General features: G+C 33.6%; 2 protein-coding genes across 2 annotated transcripts; one reads left to right on the top strand and one right to left on the bottom strand.

Annotated features, from left to right (window-relative positions):
* Positions 1–385: 385 nt before the first annotated feature.
* Positions 386–1,554, bottom strand: LOC124941881 (KS1 protein-like). Its single transcript, XM_047482250.1, has 7 exons — positions 1,462–1,554; positions 1,347–1,391; positions 1,159–1,296; positions 874–1,116; positions 690–803; positions 570–599; positions 386–472 (listed from the first exon to the last, which is right to left on the bottom strand). The coding sequence occupies exons 1-7, from the start codon at positions 1,552–1,554 to the stop codon at positions 386–388; spliced, it is 750 nt and encodes a 249-aa protein (XP_047338206.1).
* Positions 1,555–3,928: 2,374 nt separating this feature from the next.
* LOC124919687 (DUF21 domain-containing protein At4g14240-like) lies at positions 3,929–9,355 on the top strand. The gene is made up of 13 exons (XM_047460001.1): positions 3,929–4,274; positions 4,391–4,467; positions 4,572–4,655; positions 4,756–4,869; positions 5,196–5,279; positions 5,458–5,529; positions 5,784–5,851; positions 6,953–7,040; positions 7,143–7,216; positions 7,287–7,644; positions 8,542–8,588; positions 8,679–8,760; positions 9,067–9,355. The coding sequence occupies exons 1-13, from the start codon at positions 4,031–4,033 to the stop codon at positions 9,190–9,192; spliced, it is 1,518 nt and encodes a 505-aa protein (XP_047315957.1). The 5' UTR covers positions 3,929–4,030; the 3' UTR covers positions 9,193–9,355.
* The last annotated feature ends 4,507 nt before the right edge of the window (positions 9,356–13,862 follow it).

The following is a 13,862-nucleotide window of genomic DNA, read 5'->3' as shown; positions in this document are numbered from 1 at the left end:
TTCTCTTATATTGGACTGTAGTATCCTTGACTTCCACCACATCCTCCTCCATCTTCTGATTGTCCTTCTTCTCTAAATCCTTCTTCTTGTCCTCCATCTCCTCCACCTTGTCTTCCTTCTTCTTGTCCTCCATCTCCTCCACCTTGTCTTCCTTCTTCTTGTCCATCTTCTTCTTATCCACCTTCTCCATAAACAAATTCTCCTCCTCATTGTGTAGCTCCTTCCCCACCTTCTCCATAAACACATCTTCCTCCTCTTTGTCTTCCTTCTTCTCCACCTTCTTATGTACCTTCTTCTTCTCCACATTCTCCACATACACATCCTCCTCCTTGTCTTCTTTCTTCTCCACATTCTTCTTCTGCACCTTCTTGTCCACCTTCTTCTTCTACACCTTCTTCTTGTCCACAAACATATCATAATCCTTCAACACCAAATCCTCCATCTTCTCCACAAATAGAACCTCAATCTGATTCTACACATTGGAAAAAATAAGACAAAAGGCGTAAATTATACAAAAGGCGTGAATTGTACATACTTCATCCTTCAGCGCCCACATCCTTCTCATTCACCTTCTCCAGCTTCTCTACCAGATCCACATCCTACTCCACCAATAGAACCTCAATCTTGTCCTGCACTTTGGATAAAATTAGATAAAATGCATAAATACAAAAAGTGTGAATTGTACATACTTCATCCTTCTCTAGATCCTCATCCTTCAGCACCACATCATTCTCATTCACCTTCTCCACATCCTCCACCTTCTTCACTAGATCCACATCCTTCTCCACCAATAGAACTTCAATCTTGTCATTCACATTGGAAAAAATTAGACAAAATACGTAAATTATACAAAAAAGCGTGAATTGTACATACCTCATCCTTCTTTAGATCCTCATCCTTCAGCACCATATCTTTCTCATTCACCTTTTCCACATCCTCCACCTTATCCACATCTATGTCTTTGTTAATCTTCTTATTCACCACATCTTCCTCAATCATGTCATTTAACTTCTCCATATCATCAATCTTCTTCACCAGATCCCCAATCAACACATTTACCTTCTCCAAATCTTCCTCATTCACTAGTTCCTCACCCTTCTCCTCTAACACATTCACCTTTTATAAATCTTCCTCATTCACTAGATCCTCATCCTTCACCTCCAACAGATCCTCATCCTTCTCATTCACCAGTTCCTCATCCTTCTTCTCCAACAGATCCTCATCCTTGTCTTCTATATTCACCTTCTCCACATCCTCATCATTGTCTTCCTCAATCTTCTCTTTGTTTTCCTCATCCTTCTCCACCACCCATCCATCTTCTCAACCACATTCTTCTTCTTCTCCACCTTCACATTCTTCTTTTTATTAAACACCAACACCTCAATCTTGTTCTACACATTGGAAAAAATTAGACAAAAAGTTTAAAGCTATATAAAAAGCGTGAATGTGAATTGTACATACATCATCATTGTCTTCCTCCTTAACCTCAACATTCACATTCTTCTTCTCCTTCAATATTCTCTTGTTCTTTTCCTCCTTTAGTGTGGCTGACATTATGCCAAATTGTTCTTGTAGTTGGTTTAACATCTCTTTTATGAGATTTATTTCAGTTTTTAGTTCATTACCTCCTTCGTTAGTTGATCCAATCTACATCCATCTTAGAGTTGTTGATGTTGGATTCATTTGAGAGCCATCATCATCTTCTTTAGTCTTGGTGTCGCTCTCGACAGAATGAGAGGTTCTAGGGCTGAAGGTAGGGATGCGGGTTCTTCTAATCGTGAAAGGTTTAGTAGGAACATAATGAAAGGTGATGGGGTGAGAAATTTGTCTTCTTTTCCTCACGACGGGTTCTTCAATCTATTCATGTTTCCTCTTTCTTAAATCAAGTTCAAATAATGAATCATACAAATTACCTCCCATATCTTCAAACTCCTCCCCACCATACAAGATATTTTCCTTTTTAGACACTTCCATCTTTTTGAAAACCTTGCATTGCAGGGTAGTTTGAAGATCAGAGTCGGTGGTCTTCTTGCTAGATTTGTACTATATTATCCTTGGGTAGACATGCTCATGCGCTTGTAGCATCCTCTAGGTAAATTTGGGGACAAACATTTTCATAACCTCATATGTCCACACATGGAAGACTAGTGCGAACCCAAATACGGTATAAGAAACATCGACCTTCTTGTCTTTTTTCTTCCCATGGCTTTCTTCTTGTCCAAATATATATCGACCTAAAGTGTTCCAAGTCCTTGTTCAAACCCTTTAGGGTTGCTCTGAAGGACAACTTTCCCCATGGAAATTGGAGGAAAATGCCGATATCGTCGACCATGCGGAGGAGTTTGATATTTATTATCCTCCTTGGGTCAAGGGAAAAGAGATAATGACAAACTAAGAGTACCAGCCCGAACTTCCATGCATCTTTCTTATTAGAGCAGGACACAAATCTTGAGCGAAGGTCTCCTGTTCTAACAATCATATTACTTTTAAAATATTTAACACCAAAGGTGGACATTCTTCAACTTTATTAAAAATGGTTTCCACCGTAGGGAATCTCCCAAATTTGAGGCTTGTAACCAAGGCATACTCCTTCATCCCAATGTACAACTCCTCTCCATTCACGATAAACTTTATCTGCTTAGAATTTGAGCTGCTATCGTTCCCGAAAACCGCACTGACGGGGCTCATGAATTATGGTTGACTCCATCTACAAAAAAAAATGAACAACAAATAAGTAAAAAACAAACAACATTGGAGTAAGAATAACAATTCAAGTAAGCAACATTAGACAATACGCAGATATTTCAATATGCACATACGTACAATGCTCGTGAAGTAGCAGTACGCGGATATTATATAAACCCTAAACCATGCATGCATGCAGAATAATAATATTACAATAAGCAGATGTAATATGCATTAGTGAGGAACATTGAATAAGCAACATCAGAATATGCACACATAAACCCTAAAAGCTACATAAACCATAAAAACTAATGATTATTCATCAATATACACATACATTGGAGTATTACACATAAACGCCATAATAATAAGAACATTACACATAAACTCTAAACTCTAAACTCACCTAAATATAGGAACGACGAGGCGGACGAACGATGATGAGAGTTGAGTGATGATGATGTTGAACTGATGTTTAAGGAAGTTGGAGAGTAGAGTCGCGGGTTGGAGAGAGAAAGTCGTGAGCTGAAAGACTTTTTTTTAAATGAGTGCAAATTAAGCTTTATATACTACGAAATACGCGTTTTACATTATATGCATATTATGTAAAATGCGCATAATGAAATACACATATTACATAATGCGCGTATGATGTAAAATGCACATAATAAAATACGCATATTACATAATGCTAGTATGATGTAAAATGCGCGTATTATGTAATATGCGTATTTATGCGCATTTTACATCATACGAGCATTATGTAAAACGTGGTAATGAACGATAAGGGAGCGTCTCGGGAGTAAGACGGACATTTCGCAAGTCAAAAGTGTCATTTTAGCTATGTTTTTCAAACGTGGGTCATTTTTCGAATTTGAACAGTTATTAGGTTATTTTGTCAAATTTTCCATCAAAATATGGAAGTTAAAATAAATGAATTAGTCATGATTACACCCTTATAAATATATTATTAACTTAACATTGACTTAGAGAAGAAATGATGTGATAGTTGACAAAATAGTTACTATTTTTTTCCTAACACGTTTTTTATTTTGAAATAAATTGATTTGTACAGTATTGATTATTACCAACAGAATATGCCTTTAAATTCAAAAGAAAAAAATAAAGAATTAAACTATGTTTTTTTCTCTATAAACACCAAAATTATAATTTTTAAATTTAATAAAAGAAAAAGTTAATAATATTTTTTGTTGAGTTCAGAAGTTTATTACTACAGCTGTAAGACATCCACTTTCTCTCTCAAGAAACACATCTCGATTTTCACTGCAGCGTTGTCGTCGTCGCCTTCTCGACTGCATCACTCGGTGGTTGAAAGAGTTATTCGATGACCATGTTTAACTATAATTCTCATACCCTAGTCGGGATGACTACGGCAGCTATCAGGGTGATTGAAGCTGATGATATCGAATTCGGAACTCTGTCTTGGTTTACACATGCCGGAATTTCATGTTTTCTTGTTATCTTTGCGGGAATAATGTCCGGCCTCACCCTTGGCTTGATGTCCCTTAATCTCGTAGAACTCGAGATTCTCCAAAGAAGCGGAACTGTTTCCGAGAAGAAGCAAGCAGGTTAGTTTTTTCAGATTTTCTCACTCAAAACAGCTTTAATAAAATTCCTCATCTTTTTTCAATTCGGATCACTATCGTTTACAATAAATTACATTATTAATTTTCTTTGTCTCCAGCTTCTATTCTACCAGTTGTTCAAAAACAGCACCAGCTTCTTGTGACTCTGCTTTTGTGTAACGCATGTGCTATGGAGGCGAGTATTGTTCATTTTGTAACAGTGTTCTGATTGTTTCACTCTTGTATAGTCATGGCACGCTGTTGTTTTACACATATGCTTGGAACTAATTCTTGTTGTAGGCTCTTCCTATATACCTGGACAAAATTTTCCATCCCTTTGTAGCTATTGTGCTCTCTGTAACATTTGTTTTAACTTTTGGTGAGGTAAAATTCTGTTTCTTTAGTTAAATAGATGATTTTTCAGATATTATCAGTCTTAAAAGCCTAATTGATTAAAATTTGTTCTTCATAATCTATTGTTTAGGTCATTCCACAAGCCATTTGCACAAAATATGGGCTTGCAGTAGGAGCAAATTTTGTGTGGCTTGTTCGTATTCTAATGATCATATGCTATCCTATTGCTTACCCAATTGGTAAAGTAAGTCCCCTTTTGTTTTATGTTGCCTATTTGATTGCCTTAGCAATGGAAGCACTGTCAACTATAAGTTGCTGGCTATGCATTGCGATTGGAGAGCATTGGATACAACTTTTATTACAGTTTTTTTTAAGGAAAATTTCTCTTGCTAGAACGTTATAAGGTGTTGTTTCTAGACATCAGTGACCAACAATGGCTACCAATGTGAATGTTGATTTTAACTAAAACTGATTCCCTTTTTATTTGTTTTTTTGTTTCCGAGGGATGTTATCTTCCCCCACATTCTTGTATTGGATCCTTGCCTTTTAAGCTCTTGTGTGTTCTATCAGATTTTAGATGCTGTGCTAGGACATAATGATGCGTTGTTTAGGCGTGCTCAGTTGAAAGCCCTTGTCTCTATCCATGGTCAGGAGGTAAAGACTTATCGAATGAAATTTTAACCCAGCAAAAAAATTACAATATATAAGAATTTAAGAAGAATCATGATTGCACTAATGAGTACCAACCATCTCATTTGGAAACAGATTCTTGAGTACTTATAGTCTGTTTTTATAAAATACTAACTATTCTCCAACCATCTTCCGCTATTAGGCTGGAAAGGGAGGTGAACTTACTCATGATGAAACTACCATCATAAGTGGAGCTCTCGATCTGACTTTGAAGGTGTGCATTCCTAATCGGTATTTATTTATTTAATCAAATGTAAATTTTCCTTCCTATTTATTGATGTTTTGCTATTACATACCCATTCAAATTTGTCTAATGTTCTTATGCTGTGATGTGCTTTTAAGACTTGCAATCCATGCTTTTTGTAAATTAAAACTCCTTCCAGTATGAAATTATGACTTCCATTGCTTCTAGACCCTTATTTGTTTATTAGTGATAGCGTTCCATGAAATTTCTTGAATTACGTGCAGACAGCTGAGGAGGCCATGACACCGATTGAATCAACATTTTCTTTGGATGTCAATTCAAAATTGGATTGGTGAGAATGGATCTATAACCTGAGTTTTTATTTATCATTTCTTAGTCATATGTTAGGATGTAACTAGGTAGGGTTTGGGTTTGAGCAGTAAATAGGAAAGATGACTTGGGCCCCATTTGAAAACACTTCTTTTTGTCAGATATTTCATCCAGATGTGGATCGAGATGAGATCACATTTGAAAATAAAGACTCGTATTAAAAACATTTATCAGGAGTTTCTCATGTGGACCGGTATTCAGATCTAGAAACAAAAAGTGTTTCATATAAAATATCTTGGAACTCTTGTATTGGAAAAGGTTATAGGAGTTGAATATGAAATGGAACAAATTCTAAATTTTTTTTCTCATCCCCTGTTATGGCTTCTTACTCTTACTCCTTTCTTTGGACTATTTCGTACCATCATATTCTAGTGAATTGGTTTGCAATGTTAATAATTGAAGCTAAAGCTTCATATCTGAATGATACCACTTATTTTACAATTTTGTTGGTTTATATGGATGTTTCTTTTGAACTTAGTGGTTTGTATGTCTTTACAGCTACTTAACTCTTACTTGACGTCTTTTAAGAATGCAATTGTACTCGAAGCTAGGAAAAAACATGTATGCTTGGGTCATATTTACTAATCCATAAGTTACTGCTAAAAATACAATATGCATCAGCATGTGTAAATTTAGAACTTTTTATAAAACTATGGTCACATTTGGAAAGTTCTTTATTTTTTTTTTAAATTGTGATTTTTTCTCGAATCCCTTTGACAAATCGCCAAATTTTGTAGTTGTAATTGATTGAATGTTTTTTTGGTATAACAGCGTGGCAGGGGTGAGATATAGTTTCGTTTTGCAAATGATTGTGGGTAGATTATGATCCAATTTTTTTAGAAACAAATATATTTTCATTTTGTATAAAAGTGTAGCTAGAACACAAACTGAGTATTAGGCTGGATGTCATAACTAGCTCAATTTTCTTCATACCAAAAGAGGCTACTTGCCAGAAAAACAAATTTTTATATCCAAGTACGAAAGAAAACTAGAACAGTGAATAATATTTATTAGGTTATGTGTTTTAATTTTCACAAATACTAAGCCTCAAACAACTATACAGGGAAGCAATTGGAAAAATCCTTGCAAGGGGTCATAGTCGCGTTCCTGTCTATTCAGGAAATCCAACAAACATCATAGGACTTTTATTGGTTGGTCTGATGAATTATATACTATTAGATCTACCTTTTAAGTCTAGTTTACTGATTTATTCGTCCTGATTTGCAATACTTTTAATTTCTTCTGAGAGATAGGTAAAAAGTCTTCTTACAGTTCGACCGGAAACAGAGACTCCAGTTAGTGCAGTATCCATCCGAAGAATACCTAGGTGTGTCTCAGATTTTGCCTTTTGTTTTAAGTTTGTTGCGATAAACTGATTTTCATGCTTATATTTTCAGGGTTCCGGCAGATATGCCCTTGTATGATATACTTAATGAGTTTCAGAAGGGAAACAGTCATATGGCAGCTGTTGTGAAAGTCAGAGAAAAAAGAAAATTTTCTCAAACTGTTTTTATAGGGGAGAAATCTGAAGAAACTGAGTCTGCATCTGAGCATTCACATTTGACCACCCCCTTGTTACAAACACCCAATGAGCAGTTGGCTGATGTTGTTATAGATGTCCTCACAAGCAAGCAAAATGATAGTCCACATGATAATGCCTCAACCAATAACTTGATGCAACATTCTGATGATAGTGAAGACGGGGAAGTCATTGGCATCATTACACTTGAAGATGTTTTTGAAGAACTTCTACAGGTAAATTAACTAACCTTTTCTTTCTCTGTTTTTTTCAACCAACATAAATGTGATTGGTAAATTTTTTTTTTTTTGTTTCCTTTTATGCTAAAAGAAAGTAACAGGTATTTTCTACATAAAAAAAAGCCAAAAATGGCTACTCGCGTGAACAAAAACAAAAAAGAGGTTAGTCTCATGCCATAAAAACAAAGAAAGGACAAACCTGATGCAGATTGCAATCCTTAAAATCCCAAAAAAATCCATTTATCTTCTTCTCACTGAAAATGCAAAACAGAACTTTAATCCTATCCTTAGAGCTTTTCCTTACAACGATCTTTGATTCTTCCACCTCATATAACTCATCAAAGATCAATCAGGAGAACTTTCTATTTCTTTTTAAGATTGACGGTTCTAATTCAAACTATCCATTGACCCCAAATAATATAAATTGCCTTGAACTCCTGTTGAATCATATCCCATATAGATATAACAAGAGGACATAATAACAGCATGTGGTGAATTGATTCTTCAATGTGATTACATAATCAATAACTGTTTTTCATAACAAAGCCCTTGAGTTTATCATGTGTCAAACCCTTTTTATTGCGTATCATGCGAGTGGGAGTTTACTGGGGTGTTTGTTTTTTTGAGAACGCTGGGTTCCGCTGCTCCTATGGAGTGCGAATAATCCCCGCGGGTTAAGTACATAGCCCGCAAACATACTTAACCATTTAACCAAGCGCAGAACTTGCCGCCTGACGGGTTTGAACCCAGGACCTCATGGAGGCCTGGGGTGTGCCTTTCTTTTTCCACACCTATTATGCTAATTCTATTATATACATGATTTGGCACTTCTCTTTGTGCTGACATGTTCATTCTGTAATTATTTTTTGGTGTCATTGATATTCTTCACCACAGGAAGAAATTGTGGATGAAACCGACGTATACATTGATGTCCATAAAAGGTACTCAATCTGCCTTTTCTAATATTCCTTATTTTGTCCTCTTTACCCAAACCTTGTTTTGAAATGTTATTATCGTGTGATTATATGCAGGATTCGTGTAGCTGCTGCCGCTGCAGCTTCATTAATTGCTCGAGCCCCTTCAAACAAAAAGTTAATTGCTCAAAAGCCAGTGGTATGTATGCTTAGTTCATTTTATTTATTCACATGTTGCATGCTTTTTATATAACATGGAATATAAACCTATTTAACCATTTTACTACTACCACTTCATTTTACATCAAACCGTCTAGTTACAACTTCTGAAATGAGAAGCGCATATTCAAAATTATTGTTTGTTTCTCATACAGATACTAAAACATAAAATTCTATGTGTTTTCAAATTTAGTCATATGAATATATTAGCACGCGTAGTTACATGCTCAGGACTGACCTTTAATTTGCAATTGAAAACTTGTATGGTTTGTTGATCTTCCTCCAGGGAAACCAAGGTAATAAGAATAAGCAAGAGCATGTAGTAATAAGCAAGCCCTCTGAGGACGAGCAAAGCTTAAAAAAGATATTGGTTTCCCCAACGCAGCAACCATCTTTGGGAAGTAACAGATGACAATAACAAAGTACTAGACAGAGTAATAAGCCATTTTCCAATTTTTCTCTTTTGGGAGCAGCTTTTGTAAAATTATATTATACCATGTAACTTGTTACTTGTTTGTTTGGGAGTAATGTCTGTAATGGCAGTTTGGCAATTATCTTCTATAAAACTTGTTTAATTTTTATCTTTTCTTTCTCTTTAATGAAATAAATGACTGTACTAACTATTTGTAGAAAGATTGAGACTAGTAAACAGAATGACTCAGGTTCTTATATGAGAAATAAAAACATTTTTCTTCATCATTACATTTTTGCCCAAAATGCCCATATACCAGGCCCAGAAGGCTGAATTTAACTTCTTTTTTTATTAGGATGAGGGTTAACTTCTTTCCCCTGAAACCAGACACACTTTTTCCTTGTTCAAATTGAGTTTTTTTTAAATAATTTTGTTAATTTTTTATTAAATAATGTACAGATCTAGGCCCATGTCGTGACTGAGAGGCCAAGAACACAGACAATCTTCAAAGTAGCGTTCTTCATGCTCTTGGTGTGTTCTTCCCGATTTCTTCGCAGCAGCCATGTGGTTTACTTTGATTTCGTAAATTGGCGATATCTTCCTCGTTTCTTAACCGAATTGAGCTTTGAAAAAAGTCACGTCACCACAAGAACGTAAGGAATTTAACAGCAAGAACGTAAGGAATTTAACAGCGCCAACAATTTTGAAAAAATGAAAGCCACACAATCTTCATTTAACTTGGAAGAATTAGTAGTCATCTAAAGCTATTTTTGCAAATTATTTTGCTAGGATTAGAGTTAGAGGCTGATTTCGTACACTAGTTTATAAATACCCTAAGCTAGCTACCATAGAAATGACGTCTCCCAAGATTCACTAGAATCATGATTTTTTAATTTTTTTTAAGAAATCACCAAGTTTATCTCATTGGTACCTAGATTTAAGTATTTGCTTTGAAAATTTGTAAATCTACCCTGAAGGATATCCTAAACACTGCAAAGACTTTTTTTTTTCATTTTTATTCTTTGTTTTGTAAGCCCAATTAATAAAATCAATATAATAGTATTATTGAATATAAGGACTCCTTTTCATTTTTATTCATCGTTTTGTAAGCCCAATTAATAAAATCAATATAATGATATTATTGAATTTATGTATGTGTGATGTTGAAAGGTTGAAATTGAATTGATATCTTTCATATTTGAGTGATTATAAAACTTTATATATTTTTAGAATTTGTTAATTCAATGGCCAAATAAAAAAAAATATTTTTGATTTGAATTAACTATGTTATGGTTCTTGTTTGAAGACAAGGGCTCAAGAACATGTGTATATGTATTGTTGTATGTGATATAAATGTAGTACTTACTAATCCCTAAAACGAAATTTGAGATGACTTTTAATTTTATAAAATTTTATTCAAAAGATATTTCGATGTTCTTTGATTTTCTTTTAATTCTAGATGTTATTGATTGATGTTTGGTATTAAATTATTGTTATAAATATGTTAACTAACATTTGTATCAAGTTAGTTTTCAATTTAAAGTGATTTTTAGGTAGTGTGTGTTCTTAGTACTTTTGGCCAAGAACACTGAACCGATAAATGTAGCTGGGACCGTAATTTTAGCCATGGCCTAATTTTGATAAAATAAAACTAATCATGACTTGAATTCTAATTAAATTTATTATCCATGATATATATTTCATTTTAGCACCAATCCATGATACTTATTTATGTATATTTTTATATTGTTTTATATTTTACTTGTATATATATTGCTTCTCATAAGAGCCGCATTAGATTTTCTTTGTTTATGTATTACGAAATGAGTCCGCGTTCACAAAACAAATGACCACCGTTTATGTGGAAATCACACTTAACACTAGAACTAGTAAGTAGGACAATATTTAAATTAAATAAAAAGTTATTTGTAAAAACGTTTTATAAAAGGCAAAAATATTAGTAGTAGAAAATGTCTAAACTAGACATGCATGTTGGACATAGTACCGCGACCATTTTTTATACGTAACCAAACACCGAACTTACTTTATAGAATCTATGATTTTTTTTTTTTGTCTTTACACCAAAAATACTTTTTATAATTTTGCAAGAAAATTTAGGTAACGACTCTTTATTGAAAAATTATTCTCAAATCGAAAAAAAATTAAAAGAGGCTTAAAGTAGTTTTACCATTTTATTCTCAATCTCGGCTGAAGTTCGATAGGAATTTAAGTTTTGAGATTTAATTTTAATAGTCTAATATTTACTTTTAATAGTCTAATATATTATTTTACAAAACTTTCAATTTTGATATTTTTTAAAAGAATAATTCTTTTGCAACGCGATCCTAGAAAAATTGAGTGTTTTTTTTTATCGTGTGCAGTTTAAGGCGACTCTGCTAGGAATATTTGATGTATAACTTGAAACATGATTTTCCCCAAACTATTAGAAATCTGTTTTCATACTTCAAAACATTAATTGTCTAATGTGCATCGGAGCTCCAAGAGCTCTTACTTTCAAGTGTTATAGCGTGTACGCTTTAAGCGACACTTCACATATATATCTATATTACGTGCTAATATTCGTCTTGAGGATTTGTCTATATTAAACTAAGGAAAAAAAACTAGGGTTAACCATTTCTTTCTCATTTGAGTTTTCTTATTTTAAGGAAGGGAATCATAAGAGGCAGAAGGGGACAATCCAATTGAGAGCCCTCTCTACATTAGTAGCCTTCAGATTAACTTTGTTGGTGGAACAATTCTCTCTTACCATAGAAATCATAAACACAAAAATATTTATACAGAATAACAAGAAAAATCAGGTATAAGTATAAAATAATTAAATAGTTTGCTTGGTTCGTGTATATTAAATCTTGATAATTCATACATTAAAATATATAAAATAAAAAAGTTAATTTAATCCTGTTATGTTTTCAGTACTTTAACTTTAAATGAAATTCTAGATTGAAGCCAACTGGATATATATGTTGTTAATTTTCTAAAACAAAAGAATCTTTTAGGCTATTTTGATTAGGGATTTTCTGCATAATTAGAATTAGAATTAAGACTCAATTATATGATTTATTTGTGTAATGACTTTAAATAAAAATAAAGGGAGAGATGATTAAGAAAGAGAGAGAAATGAAAGAAGAAAGAAAATTAAGATAGATAATTAAGGTAGAGAGAGGGAATGCTTTGACCAGATATTGTTTTTTTTTAATTTTTTGCTGACATGGACTTTCCATATAAAACGCCGTATCCTCTATAATTAGAGTTTTGTCTATTAGTGTGCTCTTTGTTTTTATGTTCAATGTCGTGGTCAATTCATTGTTTTTATATTCAAAGGGTGTTCGGATTATATTATGAAAGTTGTGTTTATGTTTATATGTGGATTAAGCTTGAATGAGGTTTGAATCAATGTAAAAAAAACATCTTTCTGAAATGTATGTTAGCGTTTTAGACGACCGACCATGTTTATCGGTCGCGGGCTAGCTTCAGACCGAGGAAATCTAGTCAGACCCGTCGCCCGTACCCTACCTTCTCCTACTTCACGCCTGCAAATTTGGCCACTACACTAGGGGTATTTGTTATGAAATCGATCGATTGAGCCTAGGAGTGAGCATAATATGGGTTTACCCAAACCCAACCCTAACCCAAACCCAAAATATTAATTTGGGTTTTTTAATATGGGTTGGGTTGAGTATGGGTTGTGTTGAATATGGGTTGAGTTTAATTTGGGTTGGGTTAGGGTTACCCAAATTATATAAATTTAGTTTAATTCTCTATTATTAATCCAATATAAACTGATCATCTTCCAACTTTAAGTCGAACACGTTTTTGACATGTTTAAAATATTTTTCATACGTTTAACACGTTTTCCACACATCTAACACGTTTTTAATATTTTTAACACGTTTCACTTATAACATGTTTTTCACACGTTAAACACGTTTTTCACACGTTTAACACGTTTTTCACACGTTTTCACATTTTGACACGTTTTCACGTTTTTGACCGTTTGACACGTTTTTGACATGTTTAACACATTTTCACACGAACAACACGTTTTTGTCACGTTGAACACGTTTTTGACATGTTTAATACGTTTAACGCGTTTTTGACAAGTTTAACACGTTTTTTTACGTTTTTGGCACGTTTAACACGTTTTTAACATATGTAACACGTTAACACGTTTTTGATAAGTTTAACACAATTTTCACGTTTTTGGCACGTTTAACACGTTTTAAACATATTTAACACATTTATGATAAGTTTAACACGTTTTTGATAAGTTTAACACGATTTTCACGTTTTTGGCACGTTTAACACGTTTTTGACATTTTAACACGTTTTTGATATGTTTAACACGTTTTTCACACGTTTAACATGTTTTCACATTTTTGACACGTTTTCATGTTTTTGACACGTTTACCACGGTTTTGACATGTTTAACACATTTTCACACTAATAACACGTTTTTCACGTTTTTGTCACGTTGAACACGTTTTTGACATGTTTAATACGTTTAACGCATTTTTGACAAGTTTAACACATTTTTTACGTTTTTGACACGTTTAACACGTTTTTAACATATTAAACACGTTAACACGTTTTTGATAAGTTTAACACGATTTTTACGTTTTTGACACGTTTAACACGTTTTAAACATATTT

The sequence above is a fragment of the Impatiens glandulifera genome, chromosome 1 (assembly GCF_907164915.1).
Source record: "Impatiens glandulifera chromosome 1, dImpGla2.1, whole genome shotgun sequence".
NCBI lineage: Eukaryota > Viridiplantae > Streptophyta > Magnoliopsida > Ericales > Balsaminaceae > Impatiens > Impatiens glandulifera.
This window is presented reverse-complemented; position numbering and strand designations above follow the sequence as displayed.